Source organism: Arachis hypogaea, chromosome 14 (assembly GCF_003086295.3).
Source record: "Arachis hypogaea cultivar Tifrunner chromosome 14, arahy.Tifrunner.gnm2.J5K5, whole genome shotgun sequence".
Taxonomy (NCBI): Eukaryota; Viridiplantae; Streptophyta; class Magnoliopsida; order Fabales; family Fabaceae; genus Arachis; species Arachis hypogaea.
The window spans coordinates 141,272,092-141,296,435 of NC_092049.1; the positions used below are offsets into that span (position 1 = coordinate 141,272,092).

The 24,344-nt window shown below is 31.7% G+C and overlaps 3 protein-coding genes across 3 annotated transcripts; 1 reads left to right on the forward strand and 2 right to left on the reverse strand.

Moving 5' to 3' along the window:
* On the forward strand, positions 1 to 2,538 carry LOC112798095 (isoflavone 7-O-methyltransferase-like). The gene is made up of 3 exons (XM_025841266.2): positions 1 to 512; positions 1,353 to 1,666; positions 2,147 to 2,538. The coding sequence occupies exons 1-3, from the start codon at positions 38 to 40 to the stop codon at positions 2,453 to 2,455; spliced, it is 1,098 nt and encodes a 365-aa protein (XP_025697051.1). The 5' UTR covers positions 1 to 37; the 3' UTR covers positions 2,456 to 2,538.
* A 2,481-nt stretch (positions 2,539 to 5,019) lies between these two features.
* LOC112798096 (putative disease resistance RPP13-like protein 3) lies at positions 5,020 to 9,093 on the reverse strand. The gene is made up of 2 exons (XM_025841268.3): positions 8,443 to 9,093; positions 5,020 to 8,020 (listed from the first exon to the last, which is right to left on the reverse strand). Exons 1-2 carry the CDS (start codon positions 8,931 to 8,933, stop codon positions 5,131 to 5,133), a joined length of 3,381 nt encoding a protein of 1,126 aa, XP_025697053.1. The 5' UTR covers positions 8,934 to 9,093; the 3' UTR covers positions 5,020 to 5,130.
* A 10,893-nt stretch (positions 9,094 to 19,986) lies between these two features.
* On the reverse strand, positions 19,987 to 24,265 carry LOC114927607 (toMV resistance protein Tm-2(2)-like). The gene is made up of 2 exons (XM_029297677.2): positions 23,043 to 24,265; positions 19,987 to 22,838 (listed from the first exon to the last, which is right to left on the reverse strand). Exons 1-2 carry the CDS (start codon positions 23,510 to 23,512, stop codon positions 20,045 to 20,047), a joined length of 3,264 nt encoding a protein of 1,087 aa, XP_029153510.1. The 5' UTR covers positions 23,513 to 24,265; the 3' UTR covers positions 19,987 to 20,044.
* Positions 24,266 to 24,344: the final 79 nt, after the last annotated feature.

The following is a 24,344-nucleotide window of genomic DNA, read 5'->3' on the forward strand; positions in this document are numbered from 1 at the left end:
TTAGTTTCACTTGCAATCATAAAAAAAATTAAAGATCATGGCTTCACACATAATTAACAATGGTCTCAAAGCATCAAATGAGATCTTTGAAGGCCAAATTCACTTGTACAAACACATGTTTGCATTCTTAGATTCTCTTTGCCTTAAGTGGTGTGTGGATCAAAGAATACCAAACATAATCCAGAACCATGGTCAACCTATGACTCTTCATGAGTTGGTTTCCAAGTTACAAGTTCCATTAGCTAAGGTTAGTGGTGTGCACCGTTTAATGCGTTATCTTGCACACATTGGATTCTTTGACATTGTAAGAATTATCCAAGAAAATCAAGAAGAAAAGGAAGCATATGCTCTTACTTATGTCTCAAAGCTCCTTGTTAGAGGTAGTGATCATTGTTTAGCTCCAATGGTTGACCTTGTTCTTGACCCAACTATCTCAAGTTCATTCCAACAACTTGGGAAGTGGGTTCATGATGAGGGGAATCAAACACCATTTGCCATGGCATTGGGTACAGGTATGTATGTATTTTACAATGTTTTGTTCGGATTTAAATTAGTGTTTATTTTTAATGTAGTAGTATACTCTTTTCCTTTTAGTAATTGAGTTTTACTAAAAAAAAAAATTTTAATACAAAAATATTTAAAAAATAATATAAAATCAACTCAAAACAGTTTAAAATTATATTATTTAATATTTTAATTATTATTTACTTAATTACTACTGAAATAATTGACTTATTAATAATGTCATTTAATTAATCTAACTAGAGTGGTTAATAAGAGTTAACTAGGATTAAAAATCTGTTATAACTAACTAGTTAGGTAAATTAACTTAGTTACACCCTTGATACTAATATTAAACATAATATACATATAATTATAGATATTAAATTAAATAAGATAATTTTCACTTATTGTATATAAGACCAACTTTGTTTTGTTAAAGTGTAGTGGTTAATTATGTCTTTTCCATTGTTTGTTTTGTGATCTCTTGTTTATAATTTTTTTCTTTGGAGCCTGTGTTTTCTGCTTCTTTCATCTATCAAGCTTAACTATAACAAAAAAAGCAATAAAAAAAAACAATTATTTACGCAAAAATTTTAGTTTGTTTATTAAAATCAAACTTTTAAATAAATATAATTTTAATTTATACAGTCAAGTTAATTTGCATAAAACCAACATGTTTCTAATTATTTTTTAAAATTTAAGTCCTTGACTAACTATAATCTAACACTTATCTAAAATCAGATGGAACATATTCATTTCATATATAGATAGGTAGAACATTATCTCTCTAGAGAAAATATAATAATATTTAAATACTTGTTTTCTTGTTTTCTATATTTTCCTGACAGATATTTGGGACTTTCTTAACAAAAACCCTACACATATGAAATACTACAATGATGCAACTGCTAGTGACTCTCAAATCATAAACTTGGCATTGAGAGATCATGGTGCTGTCTTTGAAGGATTGGAATCAATTGTAGATGTTGCTGGAGGAGCTGGAATGGTAGCCAAGTATATCTCTGAGAAATTTTCACATTTGAAATGCATAGTTTTTGATCTTCCACAGGTTGTGAAAAATCTTAAAGGAACCAACAATTTGAGTTATGTTGGTGGGGACATGTTTCAATCTATCCCTAAAGCTGATGCAGTTCTACTTAAGGTATATATATGTTTCATCAAATCTAAAAATACATGCATGGTGATAAAAATTAGGGTAAAGTATATTTTTTATCTCTAAAGTTTGACAAAAATTTTAAAAATACTTATAAATTTTATTTTGTCTCAAAAATTTTCGATTTGCACCAAATATACTCTTAACGGCTAATTTTTCAAAAAATTTAAGACCAATTCAGTAACAATTTTATAAGAACAACCTTTAACACATGCAAATCAAACATAATTTTCATGCATTATTGTTAGATTGATCTTAAATTTTTAAAAAATTTATCCATCGAGGGTATATTTGATGTAAATAAAAATTTTTTGGAATAAAATTGAAACAAAATAAAACTTAGGGATATTTTTAAAATTTTTGCCAAACTTCAAGAACAAAAAATATATTTTACTCTAAATATTATTATTATTATTTTAAAAAAAGTTATATATGATTTTTTTTTAATTGTTTTCTTTTTGTTTTCAGTGGATTTTGCATGATTGGGATGATGATAATTGCATCAAGATATTGAAAAAATGCAAAGATGTTGTTTCTTCAAGTAATAATAAAAGAGGAAAAATAATTATTATAGATATTGTGATAGATGATGAAAAAAAGGATCAACCTGAAATTACTCAAGCAAAGCTTCAATTGGATTTAGTGGTAACAGCATATTATAATGGAAAAGAAAGAACCAAAAAAGAATGGAAGAAACTCTTCATGAAAACAGATTGTCAAGACTACAAAATTTCACCTTTAACCGGACATATGTCTCTTATTGAGATATATATTTAAACACTAAATGTTGTGACACATTTAATAATGGTTAAATGAAATAAATAAAGTTGTAATGTCTTGATGAATAGTTTTATATATAATATGTATATCTACTAAATAATGGTGAAAGCCAATGCAATGTGTGTCTTGAATGATTTTAGGTTCTATGTATCAAATAAAGCCAAAGTGTATGTTATGCAACAACTTCATTTGAAGTTTATTGTGTGTTACTTAGAATATAAATTCTATAAAAAATTATGAAACTTTTTATAGAGGCAAATTGTCAAGATTACAAAATTTCATCGATGTATGTCTTTTATTGAGGTTTATCTCTGAACATGTAATCTTATGATCCATTTTTATTATAATAGTATAATTTTCATCTCATGCACAAAATAATATTTTTCTCTTATCTCCCTAGTTATTTTGTATGTAGCGCGGTTGTAATAATATAGACTGCGTTTGATTATGAGAACAAGATAAGATACTAAAAATAAAACATAAAGAATAGATACAAAAATTAGTATTTTTATATTTTGTTTGGTGATAAATAAAAATATAATTTATTTTTGTTTTTTTCATTAAAAAAATTTGAGAAAAAAATATAACAATAAAAAAATTAATAAGAATAATAAAAAAATAAAAAATCAGTTATATTTTTTGTTAGTATCTTTCTGTTTTTTCTGTCAAGATGAATACAAAAAACACTAATTTAATATCTCTAAATATAATGTCTTCTGTATTATATCTGTCAAATATAATTTTGTGTTTCAATATTCCAATCTCAGTGTTCGCGTGCTATAAACAAACGCATGCAACCATATGTATTGGAATGGAAAATATTTAATTTAATGATGAATTGTTTCATAGATCTTTTATTTCTTTAATATATTGAATGCTTAATATTTTTTTAATACAATTATCTAATTAGATTGAATTTCACTTTAAACATTTGACGTTTTGAAAACTCTTCTTCTGTATAATCTAAAATTTTAGGTGAAATGTTTTCACTGGAAAAATCACAAGATGGTGATCTAAATTGAAATATCTCTATTTTCCCAAGTACATGAACTGATTGAAAGTGTTTTAGGAAATATTTTAGATAATCCTCTCCTGCAAAGAAGAACAAAGATGTGCATGGTTAAAAGTTCTCAACATTTTTTGCCACGTTATTTTTAAATTTATTTATTTATTTTTCAATTAACACGTTCACAATACTGAAATATAATGAAAGGCCCATTATTGTCGGTTGCACAAAGTTTGATTCAATATATAAAATAAAATAAATATACAAAATCATTTTTATAATTGAAACCGAAGAAAGATATAAATAAGAAAGCTAGTGCAAATTCTCGTAACTTGTCTATATTAAGTTTAGTTTACATGATATTTACAATAATTGATTCTTAATTTTTTAAGTAAATGATAAATTTAAAAATATAAATTTGATGGGTCAAGAAATTAAGATAGTACACAAATTACCGAGCTTGGAGATAGGAATGAAGAAAAGGGCAAAAAAACAGAAATAACCATAGGAAGAAAATAATTTACGTGAATAAGCCAAAACGAAAACTGCTTCATGAATCTACCAATGTACGTTTATATGTAGTTCGAACCAGCTTGATTCGAACTCCATTTCTACATAATTCGAACCAGTTTGGTTCGAATTATACACAACCACATGCACACACTAATTCGAACTAGCTTGGTTCGAATTACACACAGTAATTTATGGTATAATTCGAATTATGCTATTAAAAAATTAATAATTTATTAAAAAAATTTATTAAAAAATTTATTAAAAAATTAATAATTTAAAAATTAAAAATATATATATTTTATTTCATACGTTAAAAAAAAGCTAACAAAATATTTAATTACGAGACTTCTTTAAAATATTAATGAGCTATCAATTCGAATTTCATACAATACTTTTCTGCCTATTTTTAATAGCTTATGAATATTTTTTAATAAATTTTTTTAATAATTTTTTTTTTAAATTATACTACAAAAAATATTTTATCCTATGCAAAACAATTTAAAAAAAATGGCTTAAAAAATGTTAGGAGTACTTCTAAAATTTTTTAAGCCATTTTTTAAATTATTTTACATAGAATAAAATATTTTTTTTGTGGTATAATTTTTATAGTGGACATGGAGATCCACGCTAATTGATAAGCTAACCTCAAATATCAGGGAATTCAGGAGAAGTCATCAGAAAAATGCAGAGGATCACATATCATTTAAATGGCGTACAACAGAATGTTCTAATTTGGAATCTAAAATAAAACCAAATCCATTAGGAACGATGAACATCTTCATTAAGTTACATGAGAGTGATGAGAGTACTACGAAAGCACAAGCACAGCATTGAAAAAAATTAGAATTAGATGAAGCAGGGAAAAAAAATCGGAAACTAGAGATTTAAAATGAAAGTTTGTCTAAATTTTAGACATAGAATTCGAAAAAAAAGTTTTTTCCTTAGTAGTGTATTTTGTATTTTTAAGTTGGTGTGTTTGATTAATGAACGACCACAGTATCATGAGATTTTTAGTCAACAGTACATTTTTGTATAGTTCATATAAAAGAAATCAATCGTCAATTTATTTATCTTTATTAGATTTTGGTATGTTAATTTTAATGTTTTTAACAAAAAAATAACATAATTATAAAATTAAAAACAGTGTAAGAACCTAATTAAAAAAGATAAAAAAAAAAAAGTATAAAAACATAATTGAAAATTTGATAAAACTATAAGAACTAACGGGAACATTGACATCCAATATATCAGAGAAATCAATCATCATCAGCATCATCGTCATCATGATCATCATCATCGTCATCATCTTGAAGATATCATCATCTTCATCTTCATCATCGTCGTCGTCATCATCATCATCAAAATCACTATCAGCATCATCATCATCATCATCATTATCATCATGTGGCGTAAAATGCAAGTTACAACCCAAGGAACGCATTTGTTGAGGAAGGTACTTCAACTCCAAGCCAGGGCAGCCATGGAAGACCGCACGTCGAAGGCAAGGCATCGCACCATCTTCTAAGGTAAGACATTTGACACGCACAGATATCATGATAAACACTTGAAGCTGCAGAAAGCTCCTATCAGTACCACAATTAAGAATTTTTTCGATACAACGAACATCATTGAATTTTAAAATCTTAAGGCCGGGAATTCGTCCCAATGCATTCATGTCTTCGGACTTCAAACCATCAAAATATGAGATGGTAAGCTTCCTAAGATTTGACGGAAATGCAATTTTATCAACTGGAATTGGAAATGATTCAGAGATCGGGAGCTCCAATTTCAGTTTCTGTAGATTGCTTAGGCAGTGTAAACTACTAAAAGTTTTTTCTGCTGAATGTCTTCCTTCTTCAGTTACAGATAACCCGAGTGTTCTTAAGTTGGGAAAGTAGCCATTGTGGAGTAAGAACCCTAGTCGTGAATCAACATGCACATAAAGTAGGGTTTGGAGATTCTGCATTTTGTTTTTTACCCCATCTTTATCTACTAATAAACACACTTCACATTCTCTTCGAAAATGTCTCAGTTGCTTTAACCCCCCAATATTTAGGTCCTTGGGAGTTTCATCGTCCGTTATATGTAATGTTTGTATGCTCTGAAGCTTACTTAGCTCATTTGGGTAAAAAATATCTATTTTCAAGAACTTGACACTTTTCAACTCCTTCAAATTCTCAACATTCTTTTCATTAGTTAGTTGACTTAGATCATCAATCCATCCTTCAAAATATAGCACATTAACTCGACAGTCTTCTGGAATATGATGTGACCACCCCTTGACATCTCCATAAATGAACAAGGAATAAGTGCATGATTGATCACATGTTACTGAACATGCATAGGATCCTATATCCCTTGGAAAGGACAACCTACGAGCATTATTGTTACCGTTATCAGGGCTGTTACTCACTGAAATACACAATTCCCGAATGAGATCGTGGATCTTACAAGTTTTGACGCCTTTCCCGTCACTCCTCCTACTGGCCACTTGTACCAAGTTACGATCCACTAGTTCCTTCAAGTATTGCTCACCAATATCTTCAGGTTCTGCTGCTACTTTTGATCTTCCACTCTGGATTGGCTCTATCAACCTTTCTGCTATCCATACTTCGATTAAATCTCTCACCCGAATCTCTATATCTTCAGGAAACACCCCAAGATATAGGAAGCATGGCTTCATTTTCTCAGACAGATCATCGTAGCTAAGCTTCAATATCTCCATCATCTTCTTACCTTCCTTGTCTTCAGCAACAGACCAGTAAGGGAGCAGGTTCTTGATTTCTTCCCATGCATCTTCTGATCTCTCCCTCTTCGCTACAATCCCCGCTATGGTTTTGATAGCCAATGGAAAACCATTGCAACTTTGGGCAATTGATCTACCAATAGGTTCTAGATCCCGAGGACACTTTTTGCTGCAGAATACCTCATTGCAAAACAGTTTCCAACTTTCTTTTTTATCCAAAAAGGAAAGCCTGTGATGAGGCTTCTTTGACTCTGAAACGTTGGCCACCCGATCGTCGCGGGTAGTTAGTAGTATCATGCTTCCATTGTTGTTTTTAGGGAAACAACCCTTTAGAGCACCCCATGCGTTATTAGTGTCCCAAACATCGTCAAGGACTACTAAGTACTTTTTTCCATTCAAATATTTCCTCACCTTCTCCTTTAGCTCCTCTTCACTACTTGAATCTTTATGTTTAGATTTGGATGTTAAGTTGAGAAGGCTTCTAAAAACTTCCTTTCCTCTGAAATCTTTGGAAACAGTTGCCCATGCTCGGCAAGAGAATAGCTTCTTCACCTCATTGCTATCGAAAATCTTTCGAGCAAGGGTAGTCTTTCCTAACCCACCCATGCCAACAATGGAAACAACATTACCAGGAGAGTTTGCTTCCTTGAGTTGATTAATTACAATTTCAAAATCTTTCTCCAATCCCACTATATTTTCTTCCTTCGTAGTAGAACTACTTCCTTGGGTGAAGTAATATTTCTTAACCTCAACACCATTATTTGACACATGATCATCTAGCACATCTTCATATCTTGTTGTTATGATGATCCTACTACCGGGACCAAACCAATCAGTTCCTCCCGCTAGTGAATTCAGTTGTTGTATACTGTCAACATCATCCAAAACTAGAAGAACTCTTTTCTGGCCCAGTCTTCGTTTTATTTCAGAGGATCCTTTGAATGTGCTTCCGATCTTAGTCTTGACCACCTCTCCCATCTCAGAAAGAAGAGTTTCTTGTAGATGTTCTAGGCCACCACCACTTTCATTTGTTTTCTCACTGATATTAGAAAGAAAACTTGCAATTACAAAGTGAGGCCTAATCTTGTTATACAACTCCGCAACAAATTTGCTTATTTCATCACCATCTCCATGAATTCCCAGCATCAAACAAGGAGCATGAGAACCAATCTCTAAAAGTAATTCCACCAGTTTAAGTTCAGAATCACATCCAAGTGGACGATCAATATGCAGAGGCAAGGGGGGAAGTCTTTTTGTGACCTCTTCAACAATCTTCTCAATAGCCGTACCCCATGGACTGCAAACAACATACATACACATTTTTTTGCATTCTAATTTGTCTTCTTTTATAGAAAAACTACTTACATATAGAAAAATGAAGCAAAGAAGATCAAAACATACTAAAATATATCCGCATATGTCCAATTCTTTATCTAGATGAACATACCATGTATAGGATGAAAGTTAATGCTATATCCTACATACATTAAAAACTTGGATAAACTCTCGAGTTTGTCAAAATTAGTCTCTTAAGAATCAAAATACTTAATTTTACAAAAAGTCCTCCTAATCAGACTCTTAGGAAAATTAATGAAGTTATATCATATCTAGAGTCAATATATTTTTACATGATGGTTGATTATACATGATTGACGTTTATTATTTGGCTAGATTTTGGAGGAAACCTGTTTAAAATTTTAAAATAAAGTAACTACTCACGTAAGTCGACTGATGTTTTGTCCATATATGCTGCCAACTGCAGACAAGGCAGACCTCCATGCTTCCACCCTGTGCTTGTATCTTCCTTTTTCTTGATCAATCATGGCTGTTCTATAACTATTCTTCTCATACTGCACATCTGATCTTTGCACATGGAAATAGATTGGTAACACTGGTCGCGTTTTTCCGTTCTCCGAACACTCCATGATCTTGACGAGTTCATCAAGGGGCCACCTGGAAGTTGGATACATATCACAGAGTACAAGAACTGACATCCTTGATCTTTCAATTGCTTCCACAAGAGAACCGTGCAGCTCCTCCCCTATTCTGAGCCCCTCGCTATCCCTGAAGGTCTCGATTCTTGCTTTGATCAAAGCATGATAGAGCGTGTCGGTGAAATCGAACCTTGTGAAACCTCTAAAGTTGAGAAAAACATCATACTTGAAATATGATAATGGTGTTGGACCTTGATCTGATGATGAACTTGCCATGGTAACAGTGGTATTTGGAAGGTTTCAATTGCAACGACGATCAAGATTCAAGAGTCAACAAAATAGACACAGAAATGGACATTATGTGAAGTCACTACAAACAAGCCGAGCCAAGCTTCTTTGTATCTTCTGATTCTATATATTTTATTTTGAAAAATACAAGAAACCAAATTTTTAATAAGTAAACTTAAATAAAAAATTAATTATATATCATTATTTTTTATTTTAATTGCAAGTTGAACTTACATCATTGTCATTATCTCATTTACAGCTTTTGAATCGACAAATAAATTGAATTTCTTCGTCGTGGTCGAATAAATGATTTTAAAATAGTATTGCTAGCTTCCATAAATGCTTTCTCGGTTGCTGTTTGGTGCGTTATTTATTTCCTAGGAAGAAGTTGCTTATCTGGTGGATTGACTTGGACGGTATTAGAATACATATTTTATTTGCTTTTATTACACTCTAATTTTATTAAACCACATTTGCTATGGAACATCCTCTCAATTGTTAAAAAAAAATAAAAGTGTAAAGTACGATCTCTAATTTTTTATTATTTTTTTATATTTATTTTTTATCTCACTTATAAAATTAATGGTGGGAGATCACATTTTATTCTCTCAATTGTTAAAAAAAATTGAGAGGATTCATTCTCTATTAACATCTCTGCATGATATCAAAGAAAATTAAATTAATTAATGAAGAGTGTCAAGAGCCAGTAAATTTTGTGATTTGTAGTTATCAATTAATTATTATTTATATTTTTAATGGCATGAGATTTCATCCAATAATATAGGATTACTCACTTTTCTTTTATTGGTTAAGTGCTGACCAAATTTTAATAAAAATATTATCTCCTAGACTTTCTCTTAATTATATTATATACTTGATTTAAAATATTATATTATTTAAGAATGCATTAGAATATTAGATAATAGATAAATTAATATTAAATTTAAAGGTTAATTTGTAAAATAAAAAAACAAATTCTACAAAAGATTCATTTAGTATGATGGTAATAAGTGGTTAAAAGAAGGGGGTTGAATCTTAACTTCTTTTTTCGGAGAGTATTACTTTTACTTTTTCAATAAACTTCAGGAGATATTTTCACTTTTGTCTCGTAACAGGTTGAAAGATGTTGAGTTAAGAAATTAACTAATATAATTGATGATGACAAACATTAAATTATTGGGTTAATTACCCAATTGGTTTTGATTGTTTTGATTTAGTGATGCAGGCTAAAATTAATACACCAAAGCAGCTCAAACTGAATAAAATCAAAAACAAAGCTGGTGGGCTACAAAGCAATGAAAGCCCAAAGAAAAACAAAGCAAGGAGTCAGATGGGCCTAGCAAATCAAACCCGATCCAAACCCGATTACCTCTCTCATTCAAACACTCTGATAAGTGACCAAAAGCATGGGTTTAGATTTTCGCACGAAAAATATGATTGACGTTGCAAGTATAGTCCAAACCCAACTATTGATCATCAATCAAATTATAATCCTAAAGATGTCACAATCAACACAAAATAACCGGGAGTTTTAAGTCCTGGGTCGTTCTCCCTAGGAACTAATGCCAAAGAGTGCACACAATTTTTGTTGTGGAAAGCAAAGGGTTTTCAATGATAAGCAAGCAATAAAGAAATAAAGAGATAAAAGAACAAGGCAAGTTTCAACTAATAAAGTAATGAAAGAACAAAAGAACTATACATGTAATATAAACAAGTAAAACTATAAAATGATTGAAAAATGGTTCAAAATATAAATGAAATCTTGACTTGGGATGAATTATGGAAGCCCTTCCTTGCCATAACCACGACTATAGTAATTATCATGAGTTAATCTCGCTTAGTTAACCCCTAATAACGAGGAGTAAGTCAAACAAGCATAATTGACCTTAATCTATAAGTCCTAACCAACTTACCAACTAGTTGATAAAAGGCTAGCTTTAATGGAAACAAGAATCAACTAACTCCCCAAGAATTACCACTAAATATTGGACATTATAGCTCTAGTAATCCATAAACTCATTTCCCCAAGTCAAGGGGTGAAAATCTACTCCATAATCAAAATTGGCATTTCATCGAATACATAGAGGGCATAAACATAAAATATGGCAAAATTGGGAAAATCATGAAAGCTATGAACCATAAATGATCACAATCAATAAAAGTAACTCAATAAACATAAAATAAGCATCAAACATCAAATTCATGAACAAGAACTCAAAATTGCAAAACCAAGCATATATTGACAAAGGAAAGTCAAATAGAAGTATGTGTAGAACAAGTGTAGTAATTAAAAGAGAAATTAAAGGAATACTTACAATGCAATTGCTATAATAAAAAAATAAACTTGAAGTATAAAATGCTACAAACCCTAATTAAATCTAAGAGAGAAATTCCTAATCTACACTACTCCTACTCCTACTCCTACTATGTAAAACTATGAAAAATAAAATCTAAATCCTAATGCCTTCGTATGCCTTCATTCCCCCTTCATATAGCCTTTGATCTCAGCCTCAAGCCTTTAGAAATGGACCAAAAAGAGCCCCAAAACGCGAGTGCACGTGTATTTTTAATGAAGGCACGCACTGGTACCTGTGCAGACGCACAGATGTGTGCGTCCGCACACTTCGCCGAATATGCACTTGTGCGTACGCACAGAGGGTTGTGTACACGCACACTTCGCGATGCTCTGGATTCGCTCTGCTTGGGTTCTTGTGCGTACGCACAGGTTGTTGTGCACACGCACGCATGGCTAAGCTCTCCTCCTTTGTTTTCGTCATGCTTTCTCCCAATTGCATGCTCCTCTTCCATTTCTACCTTATTCATCTGAAATCACTCACAAATAACATCAAGGTATCGAATGGAAGGTAAATAGAATAGAATTAGTCAAAATAAGCACAAAAGAACATGTTTTCACATTTAAGTTCAATTTAGGGATCAAATACAAATGTATGCTATTTTGGTGAATAAGTGTGTGTTTATGTGATGAAATCCATCCAATTATAGCCAAAATATATCATCAAATATGGATTCATCACACTCCCTTGTGCTTTCACCAAGAAAAAGCAACGTACACTTTTTTCTCTTGGTCAGATAGCAGAGAAGTAAGAGAGAGCTTCTTCCATAAGTTGTTCACAGAAAAAGAAAGAAAGAGAAGGTTAGGCAAGAAAGATTGATGTCAAATTAACATGGTCAAACCAAATCAAGCTTAGGTAAAGGTTAAAGGTAAACCATTTCCTATTACATGCATACTACTATCTTCTCTTCTTCCCAACTCTCTGCCAAGTCCGAAATGGGATACATGGGAAAGATGATTTCTGATCCTCACTGTTGTGCATCTACGGTCACAAGTGTGTCTTGGGGACTAAGTAGTTTCTCAATGGCCAAGATCTGGGCTTACCATTGAAGATATTTGTTTCTGCTTTCCTACGGCTTTCGATCAACAAGAGAAGGTCAGAACCAAAGTTTCTATTTTGAGGTTTAATGGGAAAAAGTGAGATGGTGGGTTGGTGAAGCACAAAACTCAAGAAGTTGACCTAGAGAGAGCAACCTAGCAACATGCAATGAGATAAAAAAAAAAAATTTTCTTCATTCAGAATCAAGGAGAGATAACCAGCATTCTTGAGGTGTATGTTCTGAGAATAGGCCTTTGAAGAAGTTCATCTAACTGGACAGTGTTTCCTAATCAAGGTGCATTCCACCAGTATGAAGAATTGAATCAGAGGCTATCAAATCTGGTTTATCACATAGCAAAGAGGCTGTTGAAGAGTCAATCTCCTTCATGTTTTACAGATTGTAATTTACTTTTCAATGTTTATCTTTCTGTAATTTCTTGAGTGAAAAGGCATAATGAGAGAGTTCAAGTAAAAGCCAATGAGTGGAAAGAGACTGAGTGATACAATTGAGAGAAAAGTCTAGAGTTAATTTCATATTTCTTTTGGTAAGTTTGTGTCTTGTATCCAGTACCAGTGAGGTATCCCTTTCTTAGTTGGGTGAGCACTAAGAGTGAAGAGTTAGGTATTAGCATAACCAATGTCAAGTTAGGTTAGAACTTGAGTGTGAAAGGATTGTGTCAATCTTGTGAAATTGGTGTATGTAATACTTTTAACTATAGTGAAAATTCCTCCATTGTTGTGAAGGAAACTGGACATAGGTTGCATAGCATAAGGCAACCGAACCAGGATACATGGTGCTGTTAGCTTTTCTCTTCTCTGCTCTGCCTTGTTTTCTGATATTCATGAGACAAAATGAAATTGTCTCATAAATTTTCCGCTGCTTAGTTCAAACAGATTCAGGCTGTTAGTTCATTTCAAATGGGTTAATTCATTAAACTAAAAGAAGGTCATAGATTCAACCCCCCTTCTCTAAGCCTTCTACAACCTTCAAAAGACATTTTTAGTTTTGTCTCGTAACAAATTGAGAGATATTTTTCATTTTGTCTCCTGAGAACTGGTGCGGTATTTACAACCACACTTACTTACCGGCAAGTATACCGGGTCGTACCAAGTAATACCTTACGTGAGTAAGGGTTGATTCCACGAGGATTGATGGATTAAGCAACAATAACGTTTGATAGGATTAGTTAGACAAACTAAAAAGAGTGTTTGAATATTTAAAGAGCATTAAATAGAAGACAGGGAAACAATTACTTTGGGAATAAAATATGGAGAAGGCAGTTAAGACTTCAGAGTTATCTATTTTTTCGGATTAACTTTTCTTACTAACTATTTTAATTATGTAGGATTTAATTTATGGCAAACTATATGTGACTAGACCCTAATTCCTTAGACCTTCATAGTCTCCTCTAAAATTCATCAACAGCCAATTCCTTGGTCAATTAATTCCAATTAGAGGGTGATGATCAATTTCTAGTTTATATGCCACAAAAACTCTAATTATCCAAGAAGTAAAAGGATTATATGTCACGTATCCTGTTAAATTCAGATAATTAAAATTTAGGAGAATATGTTTTCAAGCTGTTGTTCAAGTAAAGAGCTTTTCCAAGTTTTACAAGAACTCAAATAGAAAGAGAGTCATACTTCCGTTCCACCCAAATTCATAAGATAAAGAGCGAAAATAATTCTTAAATTATAAATCCATACATAAATTAAAATAGAAAAAGCAATAAAATTAATCCATAGAGATAGACAGAGCTCCTAACCTTAACAATGGAGGATTAGTTGCTCATGGAATGTAGAATGTAAATTTGTATAGAATTCCCTAATGGAATCCCCTAATGGTATGTTCTACTAGGAGAGAAGTCTCCCCTTTTTATAACTAATCCTAATTAATTTGAAATCTAATATCTAAAACTAAAAATTAAAATAATATCTTTTCTTAGAATTAAAATTTGAATTTAAATTTGAATTAATTTAAATAATCAAATCTTCAAAGGATGGATGGGGATCACTTGAATTGTCCATGCTGCAGCTTCTAATCTGTGTTTTCTGGGCTGGAAACTGGGTCAAAATAGCCCAGAAATCGCCCCCAGCGTTTTCTGTCAATTCTGCAGATCGCTCATGTGACGCGTCCGCGTCGTCCATGCGTTCGCGTTATTTGTGCAGATTCCAGTCCACGCGTTCGCGTCATTGCGATTTCCTCTATTCCGCGCGGTCGTGTGAGCCATGCATCCGCGTCGGTATTCGCTGATCATCTCCTTGGTTTAATTTCTTCTCTTTCTCTGCAGAAACTTCATCAAATCCATCCGAATGCTACCTAAAATAAATAAAATTGCACAAAACTCAAAATAGCATCCATAGTGGCTAAAATATAATTAATTCTTAATTAAACTCAACAAATTAGATGCAAATTCACTAGGAAAAATAGACAAGATGCTCACACATCAAGAACTAGAAACAGAAAAAAAGCAGAGAAAAAGAATTGACACCAGATATATCCTGGTTCAGCTACTAGGTGTAATATAGTCTACATCCAGTCTCCATCACAACAATGATGGAATTTCACTATCTTTTTCAAGATTACAAACACCAATTCTTCTCTAGGATCTACCCAATCCTATCTGAGACAATTCCATATTCTAACCCTAATCTGAATTTGACTTGGACTCAAACCAAGCTTTCAACAGCAAAGTGCTAACTCAACTTGCAAGAAAATCTCCACATAATCATGACACACAACAATAGATGTTCAAAGAAATTCTGAGACATCTATGACTTTTTCTCTAATTTTGATCACTATCTTTTTTCTTTCATTAATTTTTTCTTACAAACCTCATCATGTTTGCCTTTTTCACCATGAGATTTAGACAGATAAAACTAAGAAAAAGAAAATAAAATAAACACTATTGAAAGAGAAGAACTCAGGTAGCTTTTGGGTAGCTATGAGAATTCTGTGCTTTTTTACTTACTCTCCTTATCTCAACCCTTGACTGTTCACCCTTAATATAGAAGAGTGGAGCTTCCAAAGTTGAAGCCAGTTGCACCCTCACAGCATCTTTCTTCTCCAACATCAGAGTAGCGGTGGCTTCACCAGAGGAGATTGAGAAGATCGAGACTGATGCATGCAAGATCACTTCTTCTCTCTCTCATCATTTTTCTTCCATCTTCTCTAATCTTGGTCATTTATCTTGACTTTGGCCCCAAGAATTGATTCTGAGCGTTGATGAGCATCTGATCCAAGATGGCTTTACGTTTCTATTTTTGCTTCTTCTATCTTGAGACTCTGAGGCTTATGTCTTCTTTGTAGCACAAAAATGGAAATGAACTTTTGCTGTGCCTTTGCCAAGATGGATTTGCTTCATGAACCGAGGCCTTTCTTTCCTTCCATGGCAAAGAAATTTGTTGGCCCTTCTTCATAGATTTTTCTTTTGTGAAAAAAATCTTTCTTAACTTTTTTTCATAGGTTTTTTTCTGTGTCTTCCATTTTTCTTCTTTCTTCTTCTTTGAATGATTGATTTGAATGAAGCAAGAGAGAGAAGAGAGGAAGCAAGAAAGCTTTCGGTGAAAGCTATCAATACAAATTAAATTGAATTGAATTTAGAGTTTCAGTTACTAAAGAATATAATTAATTGAATTGAAATTTAAGTTCCAGTAACCAAATAAGTAGATAACTGAAACATGCTTTGTAAACCCAACTGAAACATGCTTTGTAAACCTTGGGTTCCATTTTTATCAACTTTGGTTTATGGACTTTTGATTTGAGCTTAGAATTTCTTTTCTTTAATTCTAAGGTTTCAGCCATTATTAATTTCTGCACAACTCTAAGTTAATTCAATGTTCGTCTTGGGTTTGTTTGGCTTTTGGCCTATTATAAAAATTAATTTTTTCTTCCTGCACACTAACAACAACATCAAACAACTAATTGAAAATAATTTGAACACTTAATATTTTAATAATGTTTGATAATCATTTCAGCCAAACCCAACATAGTAATTTGTATATAATTCAATATAATTATTTAAAAAAATTATACTATTTTAATGTAAATAATAATTAGATTTAACTATTATTTTTTAATTCAATTAAATAGTTATATATATAATTTAATTGATTAAGAATCTCTTTCATGTTTTAGTGGCATATCAAAATTATTTTAAATTTTATATCTATATTGATGATAAATGAGGATAAATGACATGGTAATACTATATAGAAATTTAATTATTTTTTATATTGTAAAATTATAAAATTGTCGTCTATATATAAAATTATCGATATGACATAAATATAAAAGGCAATATGGCATAAGTTCATTCTATTATATATTAGCATTAATTTTTATATGATCGATATAAATAGATGTCTATTTTCTTAAGATATAGATTATTAAATAATGTTCATCACATTGAACATAATATATATTTCTTCGTTAGTTGGCAATCTGAATCCTTAACTAAGCATTATAAATCCATTTAGGGAAATTATCCATTTATAATATGTTAAAGTATAAATCAAATAGTTCTAGTGTTCCACAATCATTTTGGATATTTGACATGTTTTTTATTTTATTAGATAAGGTTTGCTTTTTTTTAAAAAATCACATGGTTTTTTTCATGATGACTATTTTTTTTTACCAAAGATAAAGATATGAGACTCGAACTCGCAACTTCTTAATTGAGTATGGAGAGATTATGTCATTTAAACTATTACTCATTGATTTTTTCATGATGACTGTTGCTTTCACCTACCGGCAATTTATTATAGTAATTACTATATTATTTGCTAGTTGCAGTATTTTATATATATGATAATGATGAATGAATGATATATATTTGTTATAAAAAGACCTTAGTCTTGACAATTATTGCTTTCACCCACCGGCAAATTTTATACTAATTACTGTATATTATACCCTAGTATATATTAGGGGTGAACACTATTGGGTATTCGATTATCCGTCTAAATATATTGCAGTACTATATATATTATCCGTCTAAATTTGAACTAAACTAATTAAATTAGTTTTGAAATTAATGGTCACATTTAATCCAAATTAAATCGACGACTTTTGTTAGTAATTAGTTTAGGTATTAGTTTTAGGGTGTAGAATTTGAACCAACTCACAAATTCGATCATATATTAATTAACTAAAAATTATATATATGTCTTTTTCATTAGAAAATGATTATTCATTATTAATATGTTTTGATTTTAGTGAATTTAGTTTTTAATATATTTAGTTTTTAATATGTTTAGATTATTTCTATTGATGTTATATGTTTATTGTACTTGTTGAATTTTTAAGATACAAATATGTTTTTTTTTTTATAAATTCCAAAGTCATCAAGTACCCAATTATCCAAACCGAATCAATTCGTTCTTAATAGGTTTGGTTTAATTCGGATACATATATAAAAAAACATAAATTCGAATCAAACCGAACCAATTATATTTTGATCGATTCAATTCTAATTTTACCATAAACCCAAACCAAATCGATCCGTGCTCACTCTTATTATATATGATGATGAATGAATGATATATCTTTCACACTATATATACATGTTTTAGAGTAAACACCCAATTCGGTCCCTGTCCATATTAAATTAGGACAACGCGATCCCTCACCAAAAAAGTAACCCATGCCGGTCCCTGTCTATGCATAAAATAACTCATCGCACCCCCTCTCATGTATTTCCGTCCATGGACAGGGACCGGCGTGGGTTAGTTTTTTGGTGAGGGATCGCGTTGTCCTAATTTAAAATGGACATGGACCGGGTTGGGTGTTTACTAAAAAAAATATTAAAAGTAGTAGTGTAAAAAAATATTGCAAATTTAATATTATAAAAAAATTATATAAAGACTAGTTGACTAATTTTTAAAATTTTACGACAGTTGATATTTTAGAAATTATTTTTAGTAAGTATAGAAATAAAAATGGTGTTTTGTCTAAATTGATATTTGACAATTGGATACGCAAGGAATGTTACTACAGCGTCGTCAAAGATTCGTCCAAGCATGGCATACATATAGTGTTCAATACGTATTTTGTGTTTTAGTTATGACTTATGATCCACCTTATATATTAGACCTGTTCCACCTACAGCAATATCCAAATTTTTTCAATAAAGGGCCAATTTTCAACAAAAATATCCAAATTTTTTCTTATAGAAAAAAATTAAGCTATGATATTCTTTCATTTTTAAATTAATTCTTATTCAATTTATTAAAATTAATATATTAGAAAAAATTCACCTAAATATATTAATTTTTCAATAAATTCAAAAAGTTAAAAGATTTTAATAATATAGATATAGAACTTATTTTATACAATTATATTATCTTAACATACACAAAAAATTAATCACCATATAAAAATAAGTTTAATATTCATAAAAAATACTTTTTTTGTTATGAAAAAATTAAATTTTTTATTATTGACAAATTTATTATTCTCTTATATTAGATTTTGTTTTCTTTGAAAAGTATAGAACCTAACTTTGCTTCGTGGCTGCTCGTCAGTGAAAAAATAAAGAAGTTAATAGGAATTTCGAATACTAGTTCATTACTAAGGGTATAATAGATATTTTACCAATTCTTTTTACTAAAATCTTTTCACATAGCCAACGTGAAATATCTTATGACCAAGGTAATATTCACTAATTTTATTGTGTATTATCAATTTTTTTACTTTTGTGTCATTCTTTTCCGTCAATCTTCTCTTATGTTGCCTTATTTGTATTAAACACAATGTGTCAATATAATAAATGATTCAATATTTTAATACATATTTTTTCCATGTTATATCAATTATGACATGCGAACACTTTACTGATTTACTGTATCGGATGAATATCGAGAAGTATTATATTTAAAATATATTCAACATATAGAAGTGTCATATTTTAACTAATTATATCTTAATAAAAAATAAAAAATTTGTAATATTTTCTGACACTACTAATTTTAATTTTTTTTTAGTAAATACCCAACCCGGTCCCTGTCCATTTTAAATTAGGACAACGTGATCCCTCACCAAAAAAGTAACCCACGCCGGTCCCTGTCCATGGACAGGAATACATGAGAGGGGGCGCGATGAGTTATTTTATGCATAGACAGAGACCGGCGTGGGTTACTTTTTTGGTGAAGGATGGCGTTGTCCTAATTTGATATGGACAGGGACCGGATTGGGTGTTTACTCCATGTTTTATATCTCACATTTAAGAGAATACTAGAAAGATTATTCAAATTTATTATTTTTTATTATTATTTTTTGTTATTAATTTAATTTTTTTAGTTTAATAATTTAATAATATATTTTTAATTTATATTTTTATATTTTCAAATATTAATAATTAATTACTAAAAATATTTAATAATTCTCTAATGTTTCTCATCATTTAATCATAAAATATGTGTCAATTTTGTTCTTATTTTTCATAGTACAAAATTTAAACTCATGAATAGATACAAAGTTATTATAAGAATATTGTAGTCATAATCACAAAATTAAACTACTTCATATTAAATTATTTATATAACAATAATTTTATTTATTATCATAAATATTAATAGAATAAGTCATTATTATTTTTTATTTGAAATTAAATAAAAATAAAATAAAAAATACTAATTCATTTAGATTTTAGAGTTTAATATTTTTTTTTATTAATTATTATTTACACACCAAAATAAGCTATTATATTATGAATTTGTGTCACTCATTTTCAACGTGTCTTTTAACATTCTCCTCCTGAGCCCAATGCCAATGGAATGTGATAGTTTGAGATCACAGTTATGATTTACCTTAACATCTTGCAAGCTGTTTCTCAATTCCTCAGAGGGATCAGTGACACGCACTTTCGCTAAGGTTGTCAAGGACCAGAGTTGTTCTGGAAGCTGACACAATCCAATACAGTCCCATATTAACAGATATCGAAGGCGAGGCATTGCACCTTTCTCTAAAGTCCAACTTTGGACTGGGACTTGCATCATTTTGAACACTTGAAGTTTAGGGAAATCCCCAGTGACACAATCAAGAGGGTCTGGAATGGTACCTCCTAATAGTTTCAAAACTTTGAGGTTGGGAAACTGTCCTAGAGCCTTCATGGAACTGCAGTCCATCTTACCAAACGCTCTCAAGGTAATCTTTGCAAGATTCAAAGGAAACCATTTTGCATGTATTGAAAGATTTGAAGGACAGCAGTTTAGTTTCAGCTTATGAAGACTGATCAGATGCTGCAAACTGAACAATAATTCATGCCACAAACTATGTTTCTCCCTTTCAGGATTTAACCATAAAGTCAACTTTTTCAAGTTGGAAAATCTTCCCTCCCTGAATAGGAATGCTGTTGGTGTATCAAAATCCACTCCACAGAGAATCTGAAGATTCCACATTATTGTTTTTGTTCTGCTATCGTCTCCATTCTCCTCTGTTGGTAGACTTGCACCATCTGAGGATAATATATAGACATGTCTTAATCGCTTGAGCTTCCAAAATTCTTTTGGAATGCAAGATGTTTGCCAACCTCTTGTATCCATCGTTTCTAAATTCGAAAGGCTCCATATACACTCAGGAGCTTCTGTTACTTCACTAGTTAAAGTAGTTATTGTTATTTTCAAGTACTTTAGGAAGATCATAGCCTGAAAATTACTGGGTATGCGTAGAAACCATGCTTGTCCTCCCAAATGTAGCACTTGAACTGATTGGAAGTATTTTAAAGAATCATGTGAAGAATCCTCTCCGGCAAAGAAGAACAAAGAACGAGTGCTTGATTGATTAGTTTTGATTGAGGACATGTAAGACACTTCACTGCACAACAAGGACAATCTATGAGGGTTGCTTAGAGTATGGATATTGGACCCAGTGCAAACCTCGAAAAAGTTATCAGCTTTGCTCAATATTATGCAGAGGTCACGGAAGAGATCATGGATTAGGCATTCTTTCACACCCCCATCACTCCTCTGTCTTGACACAAGTACCATGTTACGATCCACTAGCTCTTTTAAGTATTCCTCACCAACAACTTCTGGTTCTGGTGAATTTGGTAATCCACTTTCTTGCATGAAACCTTCAGCCATCCATAATTGGATTAGTTCTGTAGTAGGAATCTTAAAATCTTCAGGGTAGATACCAAGATATCGAAAGCATGGCTTCAGTTCTTCAGACAAGCTGTCATAGCTAAGTTTTAGTACATCCATGACTTTGGTCATGTCCCTGGTGAGATGCCAGTGGATGCACTCCTTAACTCTCTGCCATTCTCTTTCTGACCTTTTCTTCTTGGCAACAACCCCAGCAATGGCAACAATAGCAAGTGGCAAACCTCCACAACTTTCAACAATTGATCTACCAAGAGGTTCTAGATCAAAAGGGCACTCTTTACCCGGAAACACTTTCTTGCAAAACAGTTCCCAGCTTTCTCTTTTATCAAGGAGTGGAAGTTTGTAGGGTCTTGAGCTTGTATAATTTGCCACCTCTTCATTACGACTAGTTATTAAAATTTTGCTGCCATTGCTTTCTGGAAAGGCTGCTCTTAGATCGTCCCATACTTCAGGTTCCCACATATCATCAAGTACTATCAAGTACTTTCTCCCTTTCAGGTAATTGCTCACTATCTTCTTTAGATCCTCCATTTCTAAATTTTCATATGTAGATGTGGACTTCATCAAAGAGTGGAGGAGCCTCAACAATACTTCCCTTGGCTTGTAATCTTTGGAAACACGACTCCATCCGCGGCAAGGAAAGAAATCCTTGACCTCTTTGTTCTTATAGATCTTTTGAGCAAGAGTAGTCTTACCCGACCCACCCATGCCAATGATGGAGACGACATTATTGTTTGCATCATAAAGCTGCTCAATTACAAAGCTGAAGTCATCCATGAATCCCACTATATCTCCTTTGTCTGCATCATCTTCCTCAACCTGTCTACCAACAATGCAATGTCTCCTAATCTCAACACCAATATTTAACTCATGCTCGCGTAGCAGATTGTCATATCTTGTTGTTATAATGATCCTACTACCAGGACCAAACCAATCAATCCTTCCTGCTAATGAATTCAGTTGTTGGATTCTATCAACATCATCCAAAACTAGAACAACTCTTTTCTGGCCTAGTCTTTGTCTTATTTCAGAGGATCCTTTGAATGTGCTTCCAATCTTAGTCTTTACCTCCTCTCCCATCTCAGAAAGAAGAGTCTTTTGTAGATCTTCTAGGCCACCACTGTTTTCATTTGTTTTCTCACTGACATTAGAAAGAAAACTTCCAGCTACAAAGTGAGGCCTGATCTTGTTATAAAGCTCTGCAACAAATTTGCTTAGTTCACCATCTCCATGAATTCCCACCATAAAACTGGTAGCATGAGAATCAATCTCTAGAAGTGATTTTGCCTCTTCAAGTTCAGATTCAAATCCAAGTGGACGATCAACATAAAGAGGCAAGGGAGGAAGTCTTTTTGAGACCTCTTCAACAATCTTGTCAATAGTCTTACCCCATGGTCTGCACACAACATACATACACATTTTCTTTGTATTTTAATTTTCTCTTCTTCTATACAAATATATAAATTACTAATAAACAAGAGAATCACATCCTAAAATTGACAATCATAAGTAATTGAGAAATATCAGTCAGCTAAAGCATGTAAAAATATTTAAAAAGCTTTGTCTACAAATTAAAATAAAGTAACCAGTAAGTACTCACGTATTCTGATTACAGCGTTGACCATAAATCTTGCCTACTTGAGACAAAGCTGACTTCCATGATTCCAACTTGTGATTGTATCTTCCTTTTTCTTTATGAGCAGCCATGGCTTTTGCATATTCATTGAGCTGGTACTGCACATCTGATTTTTCCACATAGTAGTAAACCGGTAGCACCGGTCGCTTCCTTCCATTCTCTGAACACTCCATGATCTTGACGAGTTCATCAAGGCACCACTTGGAAGCTGGATACTCATCACACAGTATAAGAATTGACATCCTTGATCTTTCAATTGCTTCTAGAAGAGCACCTTCCAGCTCCTCGCCTATCCTCAGTTCCTCGCTATCTCTGAACGTCACTATTCTTTTATTGATCAAAGCATGATAGAGAGTGTCTATGAATCTGAGTCTTGTGTAGCCTCTAAAGCTCAGAAAAACGTCATACTTGAAATGTGATGATGAACCTGCCATGATAACAGTCTTTGCAAGCTTTTTAGTTGCAATATTCAAGAGTACTCAACAAAAGATAGGAAGGTTATAAGGTGTATCCGGCGTTCTAATTATTTTAACCGTTTATCTGAATTATAACAAATATATATAATATAAAAATTTTTTTAAATGTATCAAGAACACCAATATTCCAGTTTTAATAGTTGATTTCAATTAATATATATTATATATATTTTTTATAATTTAGATTAACGGATAAAACAATTGGACCGATATTTTTAATACATTTAAAACTTTTTCTATAATATATATTAATTAAAATCAACGGTTAAAACAGCTGGAACATTAATATTCCTAGGTATACGTGATAACATTCCCAAAAGATATAATATAAGAAGGTTATCAGGTGTACTGGAAACATCAGTGTTCCAATTGTTTTAACCGTTGATCTAAATTATAAAAAATATATATAATATATATTAATTAAAATCAACGGTTAAAACAACTGGAATACCGATGTTCTTAAGTACACCTGATAACTTTCCTATAATATAAGAGATTAGAAATAGAGATTGAGATTAGCAAATGATTATAGAATAGTATTGCTAGCTTTCATGATTGCTTTCGATTTTGTTTTTTGCATTATTTATTGGTCTTGGAGAGTCAACATAATATTTTACTTGCATTTTGTAGTCCTCTAATGGAACCGATAATCTGAACCCTTCATAAACAAATCAACGGTTAGAATAAAGAACGCAGCTTTGACGACACCGTATTATCACAATGCAGGAACACCTGAACATTCTCCTGCTAAAGTGGATCAAAAGTCAAAAGTCAAAACCCAGCACGAGGT

Excerpts from the sequence above, each read along its gene's own strand:
- LOC112798095 (XM_025841266.2), top strand. The coding sequence starts at position 38 with ATGGCTTCACACATAATTAACAATGGTCTCAAAGCATCAAATGAGATC. Across the intron at positions 513-1,352 it reads TGCCATGGCATTGGGTACAG|ATATTTGGGACTTTCTTAAC; the intron begins GTATGTATGTAT and ends TTTTCCTGACAG. Across the intron at positions 1,667-2,146 it reads CTGATGCAGTTCTACTTAAG|TGGATTTTGCATGATTGGGA; the intron begins GTATATATATGT and ends TTTTGTTTTCAG.
- LOC112798096 (XM_025841268.3), bottom strand. The coding sequence starts at position 8,933 with ATGGCAAGTTCATCATCAGATCAAGGTCCAACACCATTATCATATTTC. Across the intron at positions 8,021-8,442 it reads CAAAACATCAGTCGACTTAC|TCCATGGGGTACGGCTATTG; the intron begins GTGAGTAGTTAC and ends TGTTGTTTGCAG.
- LOC114927607 (XM_029297677.2), bottom strand. The coding sequence starts at position 23,512 with ATGGCAGGTTCATCATCACATTTCAAGTATGACGTTTTTCTGAGCTTT. Across the intron at positions 22,839-23,042 it reads CAACGCTGTAATCAGAATAC|ACCATGGGGTAAGACTATTG; the intron begins GTGAGTACTTAC and ends TGTTGTGTGCAG.